The sequence below is a fragment of the Sycon ciliatum genome, chromosome 8 (genome assembly GCF_964019385.1).
Source record: "Sycon ciliatum chromosome 8, ocSycCili1.1, whole genome shotgun sequence".
In the NCBI taxonomy this organism is placed as follows: domain Eukaryota; kingdom Metazoa; phylum Porifera; class Calcarea; order Leucosolenida; family Sycettidae; genus Sycon; species Sycon ciliatum.
The window spans coordinates 28,549,720-28,574,307 of NC_088650.1; the positions used below are offsets into that span (position 1 = coordinate 28,549,720).

At 47.1% G+C, this 24,588-nt stretch overlaps 3 protein-coding genes across 6 annotated transcripts in view; all 3 read right to left on the reverse strand.

Moving 5' to 3' along the window:
• Positions 1 to 4,408, reverse strand: part of LOC135822600 (uncharacterized) — a 30,674-nt gene extending 26,266 nt beyond the window's left edge. The window contains exon 1 of one of the 4 annotated variants that reach the window (XM_065335412.1): positions 4,168 to 4,408. In XM_065335412.1, coding sequence (XP_065191484.1) covers positions 4,168 to 4,170 — 3 coding nt within the window. In that variant the 5' untranslated portion in view covers positions 4,171 to 4,408. Of the gene's footprint in view, positions 1 to 1,171; positions 1,579 to 1,605; positions 1,829 to 4,167 lie in introns of those variants that run through there. The other 3 variants (XM_065335413.1, XM_065335414.1, XM_065335411.1) reach the window with 3 other exon arrangements.
• Positions 4,409 to 8,106: 3,698 nt separating this feature from the next.
• Positions 8,107 to 21,223, reverse strand: LOC135822603 (ruvB-like 2). Its single transcript, XM_065335416.1, has 15 exons — positions 21,128 to 21,223; positions 20,995 to 21,049; positions 20,371 to 20,426; positions 19,322 to 19,390; positions 18,969 to 19,041; positions 18,068 to 18,197; positions 17,285 to 17,351; positions 15,867 to 16,067; positions 15,169 to 15,292; positions 14,652 to 14,746; positions 13,927 to 14,045; positions 13,097 to 13,216; positions 12,667 to 12,796; positions 9,426 to 9,555; positions 8,107 to 8,578 (listed from the first exon to the last, which is right to left on the reverse strand). Exons 1-15 carry the CDS (start codon positions 21,134 to 21,136, stop codon positions 8,544 to 8,546), a joined length of 1,413 nt encoding a protein of 470 aa, XP_065191488.1. The 5' UTR covers positions 21,137 to 21,223; the 3' UTR covers positions 8,107 to 8,543.
• Positions 21,224 to 22,704: 1,481 nt separating this feature from the next.
• Positions 22,705 to 24,588, reverse strand: part of LOC135822604 (SCY1-like protein 2) — a 19,796-nt gene continuing 17,912 nt past the window's right edge. The window contains exon 19 of the mRNA XM_065335417.1: positions 22,705 to 24,067. Within this exon, the coding sequence (XP_065191489.1) occupies positions 23,526 to 24,067 (542 nt within the window). The 3' untranslated portion in view covers positions 22,705 to 23,525. The remainder of the gene's footprint in view (positions 24,068 to 24,588) is intronic.

Below are 24,588 nucleotides of genomic sequence, written 5' to 3' on the forward strand. Positions count from 1 at the left end.
ATGTGGGGTAGTGCCTTTGCTGTGTGCATTACGCAGAGCTCACTGACTTGTCAGTTTGAGCACTTTGGCAAGGTACGTTCGGGCCTGATTTAAATCTGGCTTTGGAAATTTTATTTTCATTGCCATCAGGTTCGGCCTCATTTCCTCTGTGCTGCGCTGATGAGTTCACAAAGAACGAAACAGCATGCTGCCCGCAGATTGAGTACACGTATTTATTAAAAAAATTCCCGGTGCTATAATTAATTTCATAGTTATCGATCTTTTACACGAAACGAAAAAGTTTTGTTTATGGATGGGTGGGTCGAGGAGAGTTTCGTTTTGAAAATAATGATAGATAAAACACCAATCCACTCTAGCTGTCAAGTCAATATAATTTTCGTTCAGGAGGGTGGGTGGGTGGGTGAGGGAGGGTCATACTAAACTAAACTTTTTTTTCGTTTCGTGAAAATTATCGATAATGCCCGATAGCCCATAATAGAGCCGTAGCACCAAGATTTCAGGTGGTCCAGCCAATGGGGTACTTGAGCGGAAATAAACATAATTTATTGACGAAGAGACCCCATTTTGCATGAATTGAGTGGGTCGACCTTTTCGAAATAAGGACCGGACACGGCGGGATCAGCCGGACCGGGTGCTACGGCCCTGACTTAGAGTGCTCTTTTTACATTTTAGGTCAGCGTGTTGTCTTTCTTAGGTAGACATGTTGTCCTTCTAGACACTTCTCCTCGGCGTCACTATGTACAGTCCCATCTGTAAATTACCCCCAATACGGTAGCTCAGCGGCGCAATCTGTATGCGTGGTGCTCATCACAGAACCCAAACACAAGGAAATGGACAGAAGCAACGAACGAATGGGCAGACACGTAGCACCTCCACATCAACGGTGTAAACGGCATGCCAGCGTGAGTTTGCTCGCGTCATACAGCTCTAATGAAACAACACAGCACTATCATAAGCTTCTAAACGCAACGCCGGCAGCAGGAAATTGGATCGCACTGTCTTCACAAACTGAAACAAATTGCATGCAGGCATATTCCCAGAAAGTTTGACTGAAATATATTATGTAGGAGAAATCTACCCAGCATATCTACTGATCCACCTGCCTTAGAGTGCTATTCAAACACTACACAAGTGCCATACTGAATACAACGAGCACAATGCGGATACGCACCAGCATAGAGCATCCAGCACAACTGCGTCCCAGAAAACTTTCCAGCTCACGGTGGTAGGACAGCCGGGTGCCTGGTTGGGAACCACCACTACCTTCGCGCTCCGCCACCCCAGGTTTTCGCTTTTCTGCTGCGCCCTGCAAAGCGCTCGCCCACCACTATCCACAATCACAATTGCCCTAACATTTCGTATTGGCTGCGAGATCTGTAGACGGGACTGTAGCAGAGCCTGAAGATCAGATTATGGAATAAGCCAGCTACAGTCATGGGGTGCAGATCGCAGTTTGGAGCACTGCAAGTAGACAAAGATAGGAGTCTTCGCCGGTTGCGAAAAACTACAGCGTATATCTATGCGTACATTGTATACAAGTCAACGACGGCCGGTGCAGCTGATCCGCCACAAATGGACGAAGTGAAAATCAATGAAAAGGCATACCTCATATGAACAATAATATTGGCTGTCAGGTTCTCAGCTCTCCTCCAGCTGCCTCTTACTCCATTCTACAAGCTGATCGTGAGTCAGATCAAACTAATTACTGTATACGGAATACATGCATGGCAACAAGGAAAGTGAACTGAAAGCCAAATTTTGAAGCTCGCCAGGACGAAAATGACCGAAACGACGGTCTTCCGATTCACACAACACAAATGCTCCCCGAAAGCGCTAGTCGAGCCGTTTCAGGCTGGGTCATCGACATCATGCCTCATGTTCGTGACTCGCTCGACATGTGCAATGCCATGATTTTCTGGTCGCTAGGCGAGGTCTACGTCATCGTTGACGGCCATGCATGCCACTCGATCCTGCACTGGCTACAGTCTTGTCGTCTGTAGATTTATTCGAGAGTGCTCAGAGTGGTTCTTTGCTGCAAGCATGAAGCATGCATGCTACTGTGTGTTGTAGCACAGACAGTACTCAGTAGCATGCACATTATGGCTGTGCTGTGTGCAGACACGACATGAGTTGGCCAGTGATATGAGTCACGTCCACCGCTCTGCAACTGGCCCTAGCCCAAGTAAAAAGCCAAGGCAAGGGATTTATCGGCCAGTCAGTACTGACAGTAGGGCCGTCACCCGCTATCTGCTGTGTACATGGTGTCGTGGAGTTGCAAGCACGTCGCTTCTTTCCACTTCCAGGATCCACACAGACACGAGTCACGAATGTCCAGCTGGCTGTCAGACTCACTGACACAAGGATAAGAAACAGTTCATGATTGACCGTAGGAACTGATTGACGAAAGACTGTCAGACAGTAGCCCCTTTACTGCAGTTAGTTAGCTTGACTGGGTGGGAGATATAGGCAACATACAGACAGACTCATATTTCATAACAGTGTTGAACCGCTCGTCGACCAGCTAGTACGTAACGTTTCTGCCTAGGCTATGTAGTATGTGTCCACACAGTCCAGTGTAGTAAGACCTAGCACCATATTTGGCCAGGCCCTGCACTTTTGTTGGCTATACAAAAATAATAAGGTCGCTTTCATCTTTGCCCTTGGTTCAAGCAGTGGCTGAGTGAGTGTGTTATCTCTGCATCCTGCATCCTGCACCTAGACCATGGCATGGGGTACTTAGTCTTTGAAACGCGCGCTCCGAAATGACTGTGCATGGGTGACAGCTAGCCTCTACTCTAGTCTAGGACTATGATTCTGAACGCGAATGAGGAACCACTGGTTGCACTGGGGTGTATACGGAAAAGGAACGAATGACTTGCCACTGAAAAATAATCCTGGGACTACAAAGTCCTAGACTAGAGTAGAGCTGTCACCCATGCCTATTACAGTCATTTCGGAGCGCACGTTTCAAAGGCTAAGTACCCCATGGTCTAGGTGCAGGATCGATGCAGGATGCAGAGATAACACACTCACTGCTTGACCAAGGCAAGGGCAAAGATGAAAGCTAGTTAGTTTTATCGTTCCCGAGTACACCGTCACTACCACCGTGTGCACTCTACTCTAGCTCTCTGTATCAAGTCACGCGATATGATTAGTAGCTGCTGACTGCCACTGAAAACATAACCAAGAAGTGAAGCGTACAATCATGTACTGTAGTCTACAAGTACTATGACATTATGTACTTGTTGGGCCCTGCCTCCTTCTTTCCGTCACTCACGCAAAGCAACCGCACAGATTCACAGAAACTGGCCTTCTCCGTCTAATCTGCTGATCTGCACCTGAAACACGTGCCGCAGCCTTGTTTGGGCTACTGACTGTACTGTGCATGTGGTACCTTTCCTTATTCTCCGCATGCACCACGTGTTAGCGCTCCGAACAAGTAGTTGAAGTATGCCTTTTTTGGCACAGAGCCGAGAACACGGACTGACACACATGGACATGGACAGCTAGCTGGCCAGGTCGACATACACAAAAGGAGTGCGCGCTCGTTGCAGAAACGAAACCGGATACAGTGTATGAAAGCTAGCATGTGGCAGGTCAGAGTACAGACAGTGGTGACAAAGGCCACGTGTGTGTAAAAAGTAAAAACTAAAAACTAAAAAGACCTGACATGTCGACATGATCGTGCGAATCAAGCGATCGATCTTTAAAGCTTTGGCCAGTTTGAGCCAAGTAAATAGGGGAAGGAGGAGCTGACATCAGCCAAGAAGAAGGGTTTCCGACTCGCACAGGCTACGGCCGGATGATTCCAGAAATCAACACATCGAGCGACGGTCGACCCAAACTACAATGCTTTGGTTGACGGTGTCGACCCGACACGTCGACACGGTTGTGGCTGATGACGGGTAGATCTGCTGTGCCGGGGCGGAAGATATACGAGTACTGACTAGTACTGACTATAATAATAATGATTATTAGCCGAGCAAGGCCCCATTCGCAACGACCGTTACGTTACATGTTACTGTACGTCTACATTTTGTAGTTACTGTTTGTACGGCATTGCACTCGGGATACCGAAGATACCGGTTTTCGCAGCCCTCGAAAAGCTTGATGTCAACAAACTTACAATGCTCCATAGATTGTTGTCGTTCCGGCTCGTTCACTTACCATTGCTAGTGGTGGCGGTGCTGTACCAATGCCAATGTCAATAAGTATGGCTAGTTTGCCGATGGTGGATGGTTGCAGAAGAAAGCGATTCAGTAAGACGTCGACATCACATTGAAGACTGAAGTCACTGCGGAACACCGACCGAGGACACACTGATCATCACCTACCAGACTATGGCCTGCGTATAAATCTAAAACAATCGTAGATCTACCACTGTAATCATCACCAGCATTATGTAGCAGTACATACACCAGTCATGTAGACCATGGTAGACCTACACGTAGATCTACTGTACATTTGCACAGTCACATAAATAATACCAGTGTATGTCTGGATACAGTAGTCCTTCAGACCAAGTGAAGAGTGTGACTGTACTCTTGGAATCCTACGCAGCCTTCCTGTGTCGGCTTTGCGGCAATGCTTCGGAAGCGGAGGGAAATATATCTTCAGAATTTCAGGTCGTATCTTTGATCCTGCTAGTACAGTGTGGCCAACTTGTAGCCAACAGTCCACAAATCATGCCTGTCAGCTCCGGAAAAAGAGTGGGAGAGAGCTCTGTCAGCTCCGGAGAGTTAGTAACTAGTGTACCAGGTGTACCGGTATGGTAGACTTGGAGAACTGAAAGTACAGAAATATAATTGTTCGTCCACTAACTGTGACTTCCCGATTACCGATCACAAGCAGCGATGATAGTCATACTGCAGTAGTGATAGCTCTGGCTTTGCTGTTCGACAGCAGGCTGACAGCGCAATCGTAACCGGCTAACAACAGATTACGTAAGTGCCCTTCACTCGCACCACGAGACAATGACTGTAATACTAAAAACATTCATACCGCGAGCTGCATTGGCCTCCTTATTACTATATTAGCTGTCGTTTCTGCAAGAAGACCAGCAATCTTCTAAGTTCTACTGTGTTCATTCTTATCTGTGTTGTATTGACAGGGCAACTGTACTCATGACAATACAAGGCATGACTCAGAGGAAGGGATTTCGTATCCTGCAGATGCCATTTCTGCGCCCCTCGCAATAAGTTTGTCAGAATAACCATCACGCGCCCACCGTGACAGAAATTCTGAATGGCCCATCAATGGACAGAAGACATAAGCTACCTGAACTAACTTGATAAATCTTCTCAAGTCAATGGGCGTATAACTGTTATCTTCCAAAGTACTTAGTTTCCTGAAGAATACAAACTGAACTGGAATAGTGATTGGCTCATTGTAAAAGCACACGGAGTCACTACATGTATCTGTGTGTGTATGTCCCGGCACTGTGTGTGTGTGTGTGTGTATGTGTGTGTGTGTGTTTGTGTGTGTGTGTGTGTGTGTGTGTGTGTGTGTGTGTTTGTGTGTGTGTGTGTTTGTGTGTGTGTGTGTATGTGTGTGTGTGTGTTTGTGTGTGTGTGTGTGTGTGTGTGTGTTTGTGTGTGTGTGTGTGTGTGTGTGTATGTGTGTACATGTATGTGCATGCACGGATCACTCGCTGAGCGTTGCCGCAGCTGGCCCATAACGGCATTGTATTGTGGAGCTAAACGGCAGCTGCCATAGTGCAGCCAACAAAATTAACGGTGAGTTGTTGCATGTGACACCAGTACAGCCCTGATTCTACATGATTGTACATGCATGAGCACCACACACACACATACAGTACAGTGTAATAGTTAGCCACATGATGCTCTAATTGGCAAACATTCAGGTCACAGAAACAATAGATGCTTTCTAAGGATCTTAAGACAGTGGTGAGCACTGCCACCGTGTACCAGTGACTATACATGTACATGCGGCATGATTCACTACTACCCCGGGGCCCAGACCATCATGACTCAGTTCCTGTCGTCCCAAGCCTGGAACCCCAGCTAGCTAGGGGCCAGCGTCCAGTAGTGCAGGCAGTACAGTAGTGCAGGCTGGCCACGGCACCACCTGCTGTTGTGTGTGATTGACTGTGTATTCAGTACTAAGTACTACTTCTCTGGAGTGGACACGGATGAGATTTCAGACTCCTTGGCCTAGGCTAGAGACTAGAGTAGAGTTCAAGCAGAGTTGCCTGCCGAAAGTCTGTCTTCAGATTTCAGTGCTACTGCTAGTGGTTCACCGCAGTTCAGAGGTGGCCGAGTCTTTTACGGTGGAGCATTTTACAAGGGCACTTGACCCTTACATAACCAGCTCAAGTGCAGAGCAGTACATAATGTGAGGGCAATAACTAAGTGCATGCAGGTGTCTGAGATGAGATGAAAACAATGAAAACTTGGAAAACTAACTAACTAATAATATTACTTGGAAAAGCTCTTTCAGAATCATAACGGGGCTGCATGCTCTGAGTCCCAACACAACAGCCATGGCCATGCATGCATGAGGGGCTTGCATGATGCCGGCCTGCTTCTGAATGGCATGGGATGTCATTGAACAATGTGTGCTGCAGTATCTAGGGAGTCAGCCCCAACTAGTAAGCAGTTGAACCCAGGACAGTGGACCCACTCAGTGTAGTTGTGACCTAGTCCTAGGCCTAGGCCGGGGATTCGCAATCCCTACATCCAGTCTGTCCTGCCGGGCACCAATATGGGGCAAATAACACTGCCTGATGATGCAGCTGCTCCAAAGTCGAAAGGCCAGACACTCGGACTTTGTTAGTCTGTGCTGCATGACAATTGAATGGAGCAGACGGTTAGTGAGCCCAGGCCTAAACCAGTGCCCCAAGCAAGTACAGTACCCAGCTTCCTGCCTGGCAGCAGGACACTACACATGTACGTAGTCAGTGTATGCAGACAGCTGGACCGTGGTGGCAGGCACTGGTGACTCCTCCTGGGGAGCTTTGAGCTCTCCATAATACAACTGAGCCTGCTGTCAACAAACGTAAAGGAGTAAGAGTGGCACATGTACTTCAAGTTCTTGAACCACTTCACTTCAGTGGACATAACATAAATCAGGACTCTGTCCATACCCCTTGGGAACTCTTGCATGCACTGTCCAGCCTCTCAGTTTCTCCCGAACAGCAAGCCTTGGTACAGTAAAAATCAATTTCGGACCTTGGTTGCAGGCGCCACACAGAGTGAGGGTAGTAGGCCGCAGCCAGATGTGAACCGGAATGCAGAAGAAAACTAGGAGCAACAACAGGGGGACAGACCCCAAGAGGAAAGAATGAGTACATTCAACTAACATAAATAGGCCAGGACAAACACCACTTGGGACGGCAGATTAATTTCTCTGGACCGAGCCAGCCGGGGGGAAAAAAACCCTCGCGCCGACGGACGCATGAATGAGGGAAAAAACCGGATGTATAACCCCAAGTGGCAACATGGCAGCATAAAAACAGGCACAACATATCTACAGCCAAGAAAGAAAGGGAAGACGATGGGCAGACATGAAGGGTGGGAGGGTGGGGACACTGGTGAGACATAAAAAACTGACTAAAGAAGTCAGGCAAAAAGAACAGCAACAAAAAGAGAAAACATCAGATTCCATATTCGCAAGAGAAAAAGATTATGTTGCGCGAGAAATATAACGACTTGTGCCAGATAACTGTCTAATCCACACAACTGGCGAAGCCATGTGAATTGACCACCAATGCACACCTGGTCTACACCACACGGAGTACATCGGCATAAAACGGCCAAGACAGTTATCTATGCACACCCTACACTTGCTGGGGTAACCAGTATAGACAGCACGCTGCTTTGATAGAAGCATACACTAACCAGTAAGATGCACTGGTACCTTGAAGACACACACACACACACACATCTTTGCACCTGCACGTTTCTTAGAAATACCCTCTCCTCTTCCCGCACGTCGGATCACTAAACCCAAGAAAGGAGCCAGCGATACAAATCAGGCATAAATGACTAATGTACATGATGTTGACCTGTTTGATTAGGTAAAGAGCTTCAAAAGAACACACACACACGCACACATCCACACCCAGGTTTTCAAAGCACAACAAAGCTGGGTCAACAGTTACTTTCAACTAGCAGGTTGACAGATTTGCAAGAGAGCAGATGTTCAAAAAGCCTTGGGGAACATCAGAGGCAAACAGAGAAAACAGAACATAAAATGTACGAGTAGAAAATTTATTACACAATGGTTAGAAAAAACGTACACATGTAGTTTAATGAGCCGGGATCAAAAAGGAAGAGAAAGCAAACACACGCACAATCTAGCATGAAGCATAAATCTATGATTACCAAATATGTACAGTTCTGTCTTATAACGTGTGTGCGTGTGTGGGTATGAGTGTGTGTTTGTGTTCATGTGTGCTATACAACCTCAGGTCAAATGTATGCCAAAAACAAACCGGAAACTTGCACGTTCCGGAACGGTCCTGTCGGCAGATGGCGCTTCTGCACAGCAGAGCGCATGCCCTCCGTGCATGCACCACTCTATCATGCGTCCTTGCTCGTCTCCATCTTCTCCTCACCTAAACAGGAAGCAGGTGCAAAGCAGATACGAGCTTTAAAACAGGAAGAACTATAAATATGTAGAGCAGAATTCAGATAGTGAGCCAAGGACATTTAAAAAAAATGTAATGGAAACAAGGAAAACGGTGGCACTCTAACGCATAACTTGTGCCCCGCCGTTTTCCTTGTTTCCATCTAAAAGAAGAATTCATAAACCCCGGTGGTCATCAGTGAATTTACATCGAGTAGTGATGAAGAGAACAACCAACATTATTGTGTTCAAACTGTGCTCCATTGCCCTGATTGAAACAAAAATTACAATTTCAACATTCGATCTACTGTTGTATAATATTGGTTTGTTCTCTAAAATCATTACTCGATGTAAATTCACTGACGACCACCGAGGAAAAACTATAAATAAGTGCACAATGGATGCAGCAGTAGATCTACCAGGAGCCAGTTGATAATCTTGACCTGAGTGTGCAGCTCTCATCCATTCCCACTGTGCATCAGACTCCGCATCTACATTGTACATCATTGCTTTCCTGTGTGTGCAAACAAAGTGACCACCAGTCGTACACGAGGCCCTTTCCCACCAACCACGAGTACTTTTTTTCATGGCTGAAATTACCCTATGCAGAACTGTAGGGCCAGCACAGCCGGATGATGACTCACGACTCTGGACTAGAATCTCCTTGATAATAATTACTGTCAAAGCAGGACAATTCCATCTGACACAATCCTATACTGCAGCAAAGGCAGGGGTCCGAAGTCCTGCAGGAACAACAACCACATCCATGCTGGGCCAACCAGTACCCAAGCAGCAGCAGCAGCAGCAGCAGCAGCAGCAGCAGAAGACAAACTCACCCCCATTACTACTGGGCAGCTCATTGCACATAAACTCATCCTGGTACTCCTTCAGGAACTGTGTGGACCGCATCTCATCCAAGAACAGGTCGTAAGAGCGCTTGATGTCCTCCACGGCTACCTCGGTGCCCTAACAGGTTCACACGTACAAAAATAAACAACTGAATTATAGCGGACTCCGGGTAGGCCAAGAACTACACTTCAGCTTCTGTATGATGCAACCATCCCATGATCAGATGTGACATGCAGCTCCTAACTGAAAGGGATAAATAATCATTTCCACCCACCAGAGGCCAAAAAAGGCAGAAGTCCCATTTGCTGCATACATGTTAATCTTGTGCCAGGGCTCAAGTAGTTTAACAGTTCCCAATAACTGCAGGCTATGGCATAGTAAGTTGGAACACTCGACCCGCTGCCAAGCAGAATTTCACCCCGACACCGTAGAGCACAATGTAAGGAAAAATGACACTAAACAACAGAAGGCACCAAAGCAATTGGACACGCTGGTGTGTGTATATTTGGCAAGAAGGCAAAGGCTTGCAGTCTCACCTCAACTTTGCACTGCAAATCATATAGTCTAGGAGCCAGGGGGTCATCAGAACTGAGCTATGTGACACCCTGTCCAGGAAGGATTTTTTGATGGATTTGGAATGGCATAACAACCAGTAACTGATCCCTGAAAACCAGAATGTGCTAAAGTTGTCCGTTCAAGAGTTATGGCCGATTTACTAAAATTGCCATGGTTACCATAGCAACGTACATGTAAATTGCCTCTTTTTAGCTGAAGAGACATGCAATATGGGTCAAATAGATAATGAATGGCTGTCAAAGTCATAAGTGAAGATAAAAGTTCCCAAAACTGCCTTCAAAATATTATAAATGTCATCAAAAGTGAATTATTTAATACTGGTGTGGTTTGTACATGTACAATGTACAGTGTACATGTATTTGGTATCATTATTACATTGTATGTAGAGGTAGTATCGCCGTTATTTATCAGTGGGAAATTGCTGTATGGTCACCAGGACCAGAGCTTAACACTGGCACATAGAAGTACAAAACAATAATTTACAGAAAAGAAAAAGGACCATCGAACTACAAGCTACGCTATAATCCACTAACACCACTAGTTACTGAACAATCAGCTCATGCGATAACATTGCACGACACTGACCGACGGTACTGACGTTCTACAACTAACTGGCTAACAGCTCTAGCAGTGGCTAGCACATCTTGGATGCGCACTACACCAGCCTTCCAACTTGGAAGGTTCTAAGTTACATGTATATGATAACATATGAGGGGAAGGTGATTGTTTAGTAACTGGTGGTGTTCGTGGATATTCTAGCATAGCTTGCAGTTCAATGGTCCTTTTTCCTTTCTATAAATTTATCCTTGGCTCTCCATCCAAAAAAGAACTGTTCAGTACGCTTCACCAACAAGGAATGAATCTGCCCCAGACCTTGGTGCAGAAGGGTGAGTCGTCAGGCAACGCTGTTGCGGCTCTTCGCTAGTCCTTTTCTCTATCCTCCAGCGACTACATCTGTCAACGAGGCACGATAACAGCTCTTCTTCATGACTCCAGTGGGCTATCCATGAGTCGTCCCCCTTCCAAGACTCCCATAACTACATGTATATCCGTATAGCCAAAGCCACCTTCCAGGCAGCTCTTTCAGGAAACATGTGCTGCTGCTCAGCCTGGTATGATGGTATCCCAGATCCCGCTGCCCATTGATGGTATGCTACAACCTCTCCATCCGATGGCCATCACAGATTTCAGGTCCAGAGCTTTTGCTGCAGCTTGACACATAGTCGCTGGAGGATAGAGAAAAGGACTAGCGAAGAGCTGCAACAGCTTTGCCTGACGACTCACCCTTCTGCACGGTCACTGCACCTACATGTACATGTAGGGCAGATTCATTCCTTGTTTGTGAAGCATACTGAACAGTTCTAATTTCGTACTTCAGTGTGCCAGTGTCAAGCGCTGCTCCTGGTGACCATACAGAAATTTCCCACTGATAAGTAACTGTGATACTACCTCTACATACAATGTAATAATGATACCAAATACATGTACACTGTACATTGTACATGTACATGTACAAACCACACCAGTATTAAATAATTCACTTTTGATGACATTTATAATATTTTGAAGGCAGTTTTGGGAACTTTTATCTTCACTTATGACTTTGACAGCCATTCATTATCTATTTGACCCATATTGCATGTCTCTTCAGCTAAAAAGAGGCAATTTACATGTACGTTGCTATGGTAACCATGGCAATTTTAGTAAATCGGCCATAACTCTTGAATGGACAACTTTGGCACGTTCTGGTTTTCAGGGATCAGTTACTGGTTGTTATGCCATTCCAAATCCGTCAAAAAATCTTTCCTGGACAAGGTGTCACACTAACTCCTTATTCCTTGGACTTTTGCTGACTTGGCTCCTAGACTAATAGCCATATCATTCATATGCCATGTTTTATTTATTTTTATATATTTTTTATTTAAATATTCTTATCCATGTGAAGGACATAATAGTGCATTGTATACGTGTGCATTTTGTACTGTGTGGTGTGGTGTGGTCAATCAGTGCATGTGATATCACTAAATAGGAAATGCTTCCAATAAGGACACAATCTCCACGCCCACTGTAGTAATTCTTAGCAGACGCATATACGGTGAGAGAGTGTGCAACTTGAGATGCTGTATAGCAGGAAATTTTCGGACGGAACTATTTTCGGACAAAGCCGAATTTCGACCTTTCGTCCGGATTTTATTTTCGTACAGTGCTGCATGCTAAACTCACGTGTTCGCATGCAGTACGCATGTATAGTGTACATAATTTCACATGAACAAATTTTAGTCCGGAATTAATTTTAGTACAAACGAGGCCGTGTACGAAATCGTACGAAAATAAACTCCGTCCGAAAATTTCCTGCTATACAGTACTCAGTAGGTAGTTGGCACGACACACTTTCAGAATTATGTCATTTTCACGATGAAAACAGTTCAATGCATGCATGGTTGACTGTGTGCAATGCAGTTCGTGCACAGTCAGATGCATTACATCATGAAAAATGATGCGATTCTGAAAATGCATTGTGGTACGAGTCGTGTACGTGAAGTTACACGCTCTTGGGAGATATGTAACCTTTGGATGTACTCGTTGGATTCAGCAAATTCTAGAAAATGTCCACATGGTATGAAAGAAGCAGAGATCAGTAGAGCAGCGTACCTTTCTTTTCCGACAGGCCAGGTTGGCTACAGTGATCAGCTGGATAGCATAGCGCATGGACGTGTCGCGGCCAATCTTGGTCAGTACGGACAGGGCGTCTTCCGACATCTCCACGTCCTCCTCCTCACAGCTATGCACACACACACAGGAGCACGTGGACGCGTGTTAACATGCGTGCGTGCACACACACGGACAGGAACCAAACAGGCACATGGACGCGGAGTCTTCCCCGCATCGGAAGTGCCGTGTTAAAAATTACTGTGATGCCCTTTTTCACTTTGCACCTTACCTTTTTGCTATTTACCCCAATTACAAATGAAACCCTATCCATTAGGCACAGAGCTGGGATACGCCACAAACAGTAGTTAGGATGGTGAGTGTCCAGGTCAACCGATAGGGGACATGGACAGCAGCTTGAGCTTGAACTTACCGAATCTGCAGGATCTTGCGCAGTTCCTTCTCATCGTACGGCTGTGTGTGGATGATGAGCAGACGGTCTAACAGGTCCAGTGGAATGCCGTGCGGACTTGTGTACTGCGTACCACGGATACTGTACAAACGGAAGCAGCACACAGCCAATCACTAGTACAGTAAAACCTGTAACTAAAGACCACCGTGACTAACAACCAGCCTGGTACTACAGACCACTTCAACAGGCACGGACGGTCTCACATTCATATATGGTTGTGCGGTGCAAACCTCTAACTAAGGATCACCCACGACTTAAGACCACTTTCTCTGGTCCCAAGGGGTGGTCGTTCGTCACAGGTTTTACTGTAGTTAGAGTCAGCAAAGCTCCGCTCGCAAACCAGGGCTTACTCCAACTGCAGTGTACATGTGCATGCATGATCACACAACGGCAAGAACGGACGGGTGCATGCAGGATCACACAACGGCAAGAACGGACGGGTGCATTCACTGTTGCTGGGCTCTGTGGCATGTGCTGAAGAAAAGCATGGACAGCTCCTGGCAAGACCATAATATCTGAATCAAGGATGTGGACACGTGCAGTGCTGGCCAGTTAAACATTTCTTCCATGAAAAAAACCTGCGCTGAGTACTGTACAGCCCTACACCTATGAAAATCTGGCTATGAACTCAAACACTCCACTACTTTATCATTGGGAGTGAATTTAATTTCACTAGCCAGCACCGTAGCATGGCACAGCACTGTGATTGTTTTAGAGGTAAGCGTGTGCGTGTGTGTGTGATCCCATTGGACACACAGCAGGTAGGTGTCTACCCCGCAGCAAGCACTTACCGAGTGATGCCACGGTTGGTGGCCAGGACGAGAATGGGCGCCATGTCGCTTTCCAGCGCACGGTTGAGGAACGAAAAGCATTCCATGTCCAGCATGTGAACCTCGTCAATAAACAATACCTGGACAGAACAGCATGAAATGCAGGTACATATACATGTAAGGTGCACGGAAGTGAGTCAGCTCCCGGAATGATCTTGCAATCCCACTGCTACACATGCACGCACTCTGATCAGACATAAATAATCTTGCGCAGTACAGTCTTGCTTAGTATATCATCCGACGTGACAAAATCCTGCTTAGGAAGGCCATTGTCCTGAGCACGGGTGTATTGGTCCACACTTGGTCCACATTGAAGTATGTCGGATAGTAAGTACACTTTCCCGCTGCCCATGGAGGTATGTCTTAGCAGAGTTTTACACTGCACATACTACATGTACCGCAAAGTACCGTTGATCCGCCCGCCATGCAGTGTCGCTTCCCAGCTGGTTTTTCGGCGGTGGTGGTGGGGGGGGATAAGATCAAGTCGTTCAAGTGCAGTACGATGTACAACAAAGCAGAAGATCAGACCTGCCATGCTGGATTGTGCACATTTTCATCCTGCACTCGCACGTTTTGTGTACGGCGGTACATGCGTTGGTTCAACATCGTATTTCATTGCATACGCCGACATTGCTTCACAGGCAGAAATTCTACAGGGGGGGTCAACGGTACTTCACTGTACTTACACCGGCAACGATCTCTCCCTTTCCTTCTTCCCGCCATTCGGCCACCTTGGCGTTGATCTGCTCGCGAACTTCGCTCTTGATTTCACCAGTGTCACCTGTAAATCATGGCACCAAGGAAAAGCAGCAGAGTAGCACATCAGCATATAAGCATTGTTTCACACGTTACTCCAGGAGCACAACGGAGACAATGGTACATGACCATAAGCAATGATGCATCGGTACAACACGGGAAACGGCCATCTTGAGGTTCTGCAAGGTATGCAAGTCACAACGTACCCATTCTGTATCTGATTGGCTTCTTACGAGAAGTTCAAGCTTCACAAACAGTATCATGTAATTATTGCAACACTCCTTCACTCGTTCACACTCTTCCGTTCGTTTGTCCATCCGTCAATCCATCCATCCATCCATTCACTCAATTGCTCACCCTCGTGCACATTCACAGACACACAATGGCACACCCTACACCCTTACACTACACCCACACACACAGAAAAACACTCCGAATGCTACTCACCGGAGAACAAGGCGAGGAAACCTTGCGTGCGACTGTTGATTACATCGATCTCATGCAGACTGACGGTATGCACGACTTCACGGCGCTTTTGCAGTTCACCTTCGGGACACTGGACAAACTTTGTCTGCAAAACAAACAGAACATCACCACCACCACATAGAAAGTCTGAGTCTACCAGTAGCATCTAGCAGAAAGTAATGGTTCTCTAACTTGTCCCCATGCCAACAAGCTGAAGCAGAAAAGATATTTGATAACCATCCAGGCATCCATAAGCTGACAACATCACAACAATGAAACAAACTCTGCACACACCCACAGCAACACAGTGACCTACACACAATATTAAAAACATCAACCAACAAAGCTAACTGATACCAACAGACTATGACAAGAAGAACATGAGGGGTCTGTGTTGCGACCCAAATAATTCAGCTACAAGAAAAGTGTGCAGGAGCAATCCAGCTTCTTGAAAGGAAGCACTGCAAGACAACATGTACTGGTGTGGGCATTGAAATTCGTTGGGAAGTCAAGCGGCCACGGGGCCCTGGCCGTGCAGGCGCGAACACTGCTGGTCCATTGTTTGGCAGTGCGTGCGTGAACTCCATATACACAGTGCACTTGAGTTAAGGGTGCCGGCTTTAGTCATTCCACCGGATTTCAATGTCCACAACAGCACCAACAAAAAACTCGTAGCATACCTGAGGTCCCATGGCATCATAGTCGCGGGCACGGGTGAACGATCTGCCGAGTTTGCTGCACTTGCCGGTGGCTTTGTCGATGGTGATGATGTCTCCGGCGTGCACCTTCTCCTTGGTGAGCGACTCGATCATCTTGGTGCCCAGGTCGTAGACCGTCTCCATCTCTGTTGTCTTCAGTGTCAGCTTGCCGGTCTTGGCACCCTGTGGTAGTGAAATGGACCATAACAGAAGATATTAAACAAGGGACTTTTAAAACACTACAGGTCTACCCTCGTTGGTAGATAACCCCGGGGCTTCAAATCGTGTCGTATAACGAGTATCATCTATTATCCGGACATGAATGTACGCGTGTCAGGTGCCAGGAGATTTTTGAGCGTTGTCTACTAATGAGGGTTTTGTCTTGTAACCAATGTCGTACTAACGAGGGTAGACCTGTACTCAGGCAGTTTTCCTTGCCTTCGGTAGCTATGGTCCAGCAGATAGTTGACATTATTAACCACTGTTCAAAAGTGGGTCCCCGGCTATGCACGTATGCATGTGCGCATGTGTCCTACAGAACACCAAAGCTTCTGTTCACCTATCTAGGCTGGTATCATGTGACGAGACTGTCAAGCCATGCAAAACATGATAAAGGAGAAAACTAGGAGTAACAGATTTCTTGGAGACAAACTGCAATGAAGCTTGGGAAAAGAGCACAAATCCAGGCTCCTCACAAGCAACGCATCCGGAAAGATTTCAACAGTACGTTCGATGCATTGTCATCAGATGGAATACAGGGGAAAAAACTGAACAAGCACAATGAATTTTATACATTTACAGCAGAGGTGTGATAGAAACAGCACAAAGAAGAGTAGCCAGGAACACTAACGGCCGAGTTTGTCGCTACTTCTGAGTTAGAAACACTAACGGTAAAATAGAATGAATGACCTTGCACTCATAGAAGAAATCACAAAAAAGGGTGCAAGTGTGAAGTGCGAAGACACCAAACAAGCGAGAGGTGTATTTCGCGGCAACAATAGACAACACAGTGACATAACTAACAAGTTGTAAACGACCTACCTAACAACCTAAGCGTGAACGTAACCTGCTTCCGTTTGAATGGGTTAGGCTTCCTTGTGTGAATATAAAATCTCGCACTGCTTTGCCATTCCTTCTACATGTACGGGGTCACGGATTTTACCGCTGTAGTTTCTAGCTGCTCGTCTTTGCGACGCTGTACCGCCTCTCTGCTGTATAAAACCTATCGTTCTCGTTCAATTTCTTTTCCCCTGTATCCCATCTGATGAGAAGGCATTGAGAGTACTTGTGGGAATATTCCCAAAAGTGGCCTGAAGTTTTCTCTTTCCCTAAGTGTGATGCCGTATGTCATAATCATAATCATGAATTTCAACACTGGGTTAGGTTGCCAGGTGACTTACCGTTCCTGATGCAGGCCGGTCGATAACAATCTCTACAACTTCTCCCTCGATGATCTCACTCTCCTCCCTGCCAATGTCAAACACAGAGAGTGCAGAACACAGAGGTAAGCTAGCTGCTTGGTGGACGACAGGGTAAGCACAGAGTTGTGTGTGTGTGTGTCTCACTTGAACTTTCCGACATTCGCTATCATTGCGTACGCAATGGGCAAGATCAAGGTCAAGGTCAAGGTGTGACCTGGCGGACCTCGGCGTGACCACCTGGCTTGAGAGTTGCCAAGATCGTCCCGGCTGGAGACGAGTCGCGAGTAGCACTCCACCGCCACGGCCCGCTCCTGATCATCTTCTCTGTGTCTGTGGACGCCCATTTCGTCGACCAGGAGACTTGAAACGACATGCCAAGGTCTGCGCTCGTGTTCTCACTTGAACTTTCCGACATTCGCTATCATTGCGTATGCAATGGGCAAGATCAAGGTCAAGGTGTGTGTGTGTGTGTACGTGTGTGTGTGTGTGAGAGAGTGTGTGTGTACGTGTCTGTGAGTACACGTGCACGTGGATTGCGTGCAAGCATGTGTACATGCTCGCATGTGTACATGCTCGCATGTGTACATGCTCGCATGTGTACATGCTCGCATGTGTACATGCTCGCATGTGCCGCTGCTGTTCGTATCGCTCATGTCCAACTGCATCCCTGCACCATCGCTACAGACACCAGCAGTGCACAGCCTGAACCTAGGGCACTCTAATCCCAGCAACCCCACCTGACACTACATAGCTACGACTTACTTTATTCTAACACCAATAGCCTTGCGGAATGCCTGCGTCAGAGCCTCCGTCTTGCTCATCTCCAGCGAGAAGATCTCACTGCCCGAGATGCTGATGAAGGGAACGTCCGCGCCAAGTGACTGTGCCATGCCTGGATCAGCAGACATGCACACACATCATGCAACATCAACAGGGCATGGACACATAGCATAACGAGTACACCATGCTCAATGACAACCCAGGCTGGCGATGCCGTGTTTCCACATGCACACGCATCATGCAAAATAAATAAGGCATGGACACATTACTTGTACAGTACGCCTGACTACCCGGGTTGGTGATGCCGCATCTCCACTGAAATGCCGACAGAGCACGGATAGTGAAGCGTGTGTGCTGGTTGTTGTGCAGTGGCCAGGGATAAAGCTGCGCCTTGCACAGAAGTCAGGCTTGAGTAGCAATACTAGGGTCTGAACATCAGTTTGCAACGCATGGCGATAAGCAATGCTTTCGTACGCAACATGGCGATAAACATGCCTCTTGTAAGCGGGGGTCACAGAGTAGAATACCATACAGTCAAACTTGTGAACACCGACCTCGGGTATAACGGCAACTCGCGAATAACAACACAATGTTCAGACCTAGTGACCGCTTGACTGCATGTTTTCAACCTCACGAATAATGACAGCTCGCGAATAACGACACTATTCTCACGCATCATCCAGGGTCGTGTTTTGCAAGGTGGACTGTGCAGTAGAGTCAGAAGCTCTAGTGAAATTGTCACATGCCTGGAGTAAACTCTCGACACTGATCCTTTCTGCAGCGCAGGAGTGCGTGATACAGCCCCCCCCCCCCCACACACACATGGTGCAGGGGCAGACACAAACGTTTCGTGCATGCGTAGAGCCGCTCATATCTCACTCACCCATTGCAATGGCCGTCTTGCCGGTTCCTGGCTGACCAGCGACTAGACACGCCCGGCCAGAGATCTTGCCCTCCTGTGTTCAGGAATAGCAGAAGCGTAGCCGCCACCACCACCACCACGCACGGACACACCCCATAAACCGCAGCAGCAATAGCAGCAACAGCAGGATACACGCCACAGCACGCAATCTATCAAAGAGGGCATCAACAAAATGTGTCACTGGAATACATGCTCTTGACTCGAGATGATGATGCAACCTTTGACTGCAAACACCAGAACTGAGCAGCAAACAAGCACGCTCGGAGTACAGGGAATAGAGCAAAAACAATGACATTGGCGGTGGTGATGCATACCTTGACCATTTCGACAATGACACCAGCTGCGCGGCGAGCCTTCAGCTGGCCCACCATGCCCTGGGAGGTCTGCACATGTGCACACGCACAGGCAAGCACGTATGCACACAACACCAACAGCAAACACATTCAAACCAAAGCGAACACAAAACATGACTACAGCAAATTCTCACAAACGGCAAAGACAACCGGCCCGTTCGCTCTGGAGAATCCCTGTCGACTGCAGCTATTGCTAACGCGCAACATCCATAACAGGACCATGGCAAGGAATCGAGGTCAGTCGGATGGTCGCAAAGGACTGTATCATGCGCTATGCACTTCATCACACATGCGCTATGCACTTCATCACACGCACACACATTCACACGCACACACACACACACACACACACACACACACACACGCACACGCACACACGCAAACGCACACGCACACACACACACAGAGCTGCTGAATTCTCCTGACATTTAGTTTTTTCTTCTTCTTTTTTCTTCCACAAAATCCACATATCTCCAGGCACTGGGGTGAATAATAGCGTGTGGTGGTGGGGCCCACTAAGCTCTGCCGACCAGAGGTCTCGGCTTCATAGTCTAGGAAGCACTAGCTCAACCATTGCAAGCAACCAACTTTATTACCGTATTTTCCAGAGTGTAAGCCGCACTTTAAACACACGCAATTCACCTCCTTCTCCCCCCCCCCCCCCCCCTAAAAAAGCCGGTTCGGCTTATACTACGATGTCAAATTAACGGTGATAAACAGGGTAGGTGTCGGTATTTCGTGACAAAAATCTGGGTGCAGCTTACACTCCGGAAAATACGGTGCCTCGTCCAAACGTGAGCATATTATGTTGTTGGTCACAGTATAAGAACAGCTACGGAAGTGAGTCTTACAACCACTGGCACTGCTCATGGTCTGTTAAGAGTGCAACTCACACAAATCCCCCCCCCCCCCCTGCCATTGAATCACAATGCTCTGCCACAGTACAGAATCGAATTCAAGCTGACATTGTGAAAAATTCTGCCAGGATATAGTTATGAAGTTAAACTGACCTGACGTGGCTCCAAGGCATCGTCCAGACCCAGTCCACGAATATGTGAGTGAGCACCTGATCGTGGATGCAACACCCACCCACACAAACACACACACACACAGACATACACGCACCCACGTACACACACACAACCACCCACACGCACATATAGTTATGCGCATGCACAGACATACACCCACGCACACCCACCCACGCACACATACCCACACATAGCCATACACATAACAAACAACATGCAGATGCGAGCGCACGCAACACAAAAGACAGCAACAGATACATGTTTACGACCATGCAGCTTAACAGCTTTCCCAGCTATCTTTTCTGAGCGTTCAAGGAGAACAGAACTACATGTCCATGTATTGATCCAATGTGTATTATCATTGTAGCTATAGATTCTCATTATACAGTAGTACAAATCTCTTTTCCATACATTTTTTGTGTCCTGCAATATGTGGCATTTAGGATAGACACATGTTGTATGCTTCCCCTGTAAACCCGTGCTTGATGCGCAAAACCCTGCTACATCACGTTCACGAACAACGTATTCTCCCCAAGTACACAGCTGGGAAGTTCAAGGAATGTTGAGAGATTCAAAGAAGATTTCAAATTGCAAAAACCTCACCAATACGTTCGACGCGAGTCAGGTCGCGAACCTCCGCGACACCGGCTGCTGTGGGCTGCATCAACCAGAAAGGTCAAGACAAAGAGTTACGTCTTCCACACGCGGCTGATACAGAAACAAAGCTGCAACTTACAGCCGCCATCCTGAGTGCTTGTGAAATTTCCAACACTTTTATTTCACAAGATTGTTCTCATCAACCCAGCATGGATCGATAGCGTGAAGCTTCGAAAAGCGTCCCTCTGTTGGTCTTGGTGATGAGCTCGAACCCGGCATGATTCCATGACAACTGGGGACAAAAATGATGAGACGAACAAAACCATTTTTAAAGGGGAAGTATACCCTAAAATCAAATTTTCACCAGTTGTAGTCTTCTGGGTGCTGAGTCGAATGGTCTTGGTCCGAGGAAGCTGCGACGCTCCCTTCCTACTTGAATGCCAATCGAACTCGCGCACTTCCACCGAAACTGGGTGACTGCGCCCTACTAGATGGGGATTTGTATGCAAAATGTCACTAAAAGCGCCATTTCGTTCTTATAAAAGCACGGATGACCGCGATTGGCCCATATGTTGTAGTCTTTTGGACGCTGAGTCGACTGGTTTTGGTTCGAAAAGGCTGCGATGCAGCGTTCCTCCTTTATTCCCAATCGAACATGGTTGAACAAGCGGTCACGTGCTCCTGCGTACACCAGTCAGCTGGTCACCGTGCCTGCAGGGTACAACTTACTAGCCTGTTTGACCTTTTTTGGGTGCAGTCCTGTCACTCGAGTTGAACTCGAGTTGAACCTTGGTGTGAAAGTTGTCGCCTGCTGGCGCGGTGACCAGGTGATTTGGGCACCCAGGAGCACGTGACCGCTTGTTCAACCATGTTCGATTGGGAATAAAGGAGGAACGCTGCATCGCAGCCTTTTCGGACCAAAACCAGTCGACTCAGCGTCCAAAAGACTACAACATATGGGCCAATCGCGGTCATCCGTGCTTTTATAAGAACGAAATGGCGCTTTTAGTGACATTTTGCATACAAATCCCCATCTAGTAGGGCGCAGTCACCCAGTTTCGGTGGAAGTGCGCGAGTTCGATTGGCATTCAAGTAGGAAGGGAGCGTCGCAGCTTCCTCGGACCAAGACCATTCGACTCAGCACCCAGAAGACTACAACTGGTGAAAATTTGATTTTAGGGTATACTTCCCCTTTAAAAAAACCAAAACCAGAGAGTTGTAACATTACGACTCCCGACAAAACACAACACGATCGTAGTAGAGATTCGTACTGCAACGATGAAGATCGAGCTAGGACGCGCTGACCAGTGCAGTGATCATGGTGATCTGGTGATCCCAATGGCATCAGGGAGTAGTACCGTCCGTAGATCTACGAAGAGTATGAACTATGATCCGGGAGTAGTAAAATACAATTTTACTACTCCCTGGTATGATCATAATAATTATAATAACCTCTTGATAGTACTACTCCGGCCCTAGGCCCTGATCCCCATCATCAAGAGTTCATAATAAATGACATGCATAAAAATGAACTCTTGCCATCATGCTTGCGCTGTGTCTGTGTATGTTCGTATTACCCCCACCCCTCCTCAATTATGTTGAGAAACAACCAGATTAGCAAGAATACCAACCCATACGTGATGCTAGCAAGAGTACATAACCCCTAGAGCCGGGGTTATGTACTCTTGATACTACTTGTAGTGATAAGTTCCGGTATTAACTTATATTGGACATGTACTTTGAAAAATGAATTACTTTCTCTGATACAGGATGGAATCATTCAAATGAAGCGGCATATGCGCATGCTTTCAAAAGTGACATCAAAGAAGACTTTAAGAAAAGAAAGAGAAAAGAGAACAGGAGGGAGAACAGCTGTAACAAGCAACACCAAAGGATAGGAAAGCAATAATAATAATTATTATTATCAACTGGAAGCAGCTAGCGTGGGCAAAGAAGCCCGTTTTAAAGCGTGATTTGTATAGATGTTCTACAGTGTCTGCGCTGCAGTCGCTGCTAAAACATTTATCTGACAGTGCCAGTGTATGTAGGGAATGGCAGCTCCTTACAGAGCCCTTTGGCGTCAGTATAATTATGTAGCCGTGGTAACAGCTATGTCCTTATTCGGACACGTCAAGGATATAATTATAGTGACATGACATACTTGAAGTTGAAGTAATAGTTTTATGATCGTCTTCAAAGTGCCAATGCCATGGTGCCCAGCCAGTGCAGCAGAAAAGCAGGCGTCCCCAGCTTGGCAACATTCTATGTTCATTATCCGTACGCAGTTGAGTGAGAAAGGAGAGAGAATATCCAAAGAAAGAGCTACAATATTATGATAAGGAAGTTTGATTTGATGAGTGGAGTAAAAAAAACCAATAACTATGAAGCACGCACCAATCCAAAGTAGAGTAATGTGACGGGAAGTTGTCATGGGTATCAAATAACAGGATTTATTCAAGGACAGTTCATTTGTTCTTAGCAGGTGTTGGTGTGGTGCAGTTAAAACTGCATACGTACGTTGTTTGTGCATTCGAAATTCAGCCGAGCCAATCTTCGATGCCGCCGCTAAATGCATTTGATGCCGGCTTCGAAGGCTGCATTGGCTGTGAAGACACCATGCCAGCAAATAGACCGGAGTTCATTGATTGCTGTTGCGCACCACCGCCAGCCTGAAAGGATCCCTGCTGACCAAAGCCCGAAGCAGCCGGCGATGGCTGCATGGGCTGCTGGGACATCTGACCAAATCCGGAGGACATGCCGGCACCAGCTTGGCCGAAACCGGACGCCTGCGCGGGCTGGAGGGGTTGTGACATGGAACTGCCGCCAGCCCCGCTCATCGGCATCATCGGCTGCTGCATGCCTTGCTGTTGCGGACGATTCTGCTGCGGCTGCTGGCCCGTGTGGCTTACTCCGAAGGACATGCTGCCGGCAGCTTGCGGCTGCAACGGCTGGCCCATGGACATCATACCGCCGGACTGGGAAGACGACGGTGTCATGGAGGTGGACCCCCAGCCGGTATTCGTCGCCGCCGCCGATGATGTAGGCTGACTGGATGTTGCCATCCCCTGCGTCTGCAGTCCTGCAAAACCAAAGCACACAACACAAATCTCTACTCGTATGAACCGTAATGATAGGCACTATTTGGTGCCGAGAATCTCACTTTTGAAAAAAGCAAAAAGCATTCATATACGGGAGGCTTGCAGCATTCAAAGAATACAGTGAGATTGAAAAATATAAATACATCGACTCGATCTCTGGACAGCTAGCTGTTTCGACCTTCCTAGATCGCATCAGCAGAGCTCAGAGTGACCCGCAATGAAGTATATTGAACAGCAGAGCTTTCTCAAACCGGCTCACAGTGACCCGCAATGAAGTATATTGAACAGAAGAGCTTTCTCAAACCGGCTCAGCGCATCAAGTCAGAGTGCTCTAGCTGCGAGCAGCACAGCGAGCGTTGCACAAATATAGAGACAAGCTCAGGACCGTTGTCAAAGCAACATAGCGCAGTACTGGGACCATTCAAATTCCGACCGCCCCCTTTTCACCATCGACTACACCGCTGAGGTGCAGGTTTCGACTTACAAGCGACCTGTCTTTCAG

Bases quoted from the DNA above. Each gene is read 5' to 3' on its own strand.
- LOC135822603 (XM_065335416.1), bottom strand. The intron at 20,427-20,994 runs GTGAGGTTTTTG...ATCCACGATCAG, and splicing joins GACTCGCGTCGAACGTATTG to GTGCTCACTCACATATTCGT. The intron at 15,293-15,866 runs GTATGCTACGAG...TTTGTTTTGCAG, and splicing joins ATGATGCCATGGGACCTCAG to ACAAAGTTTGTCCAGTGTCC.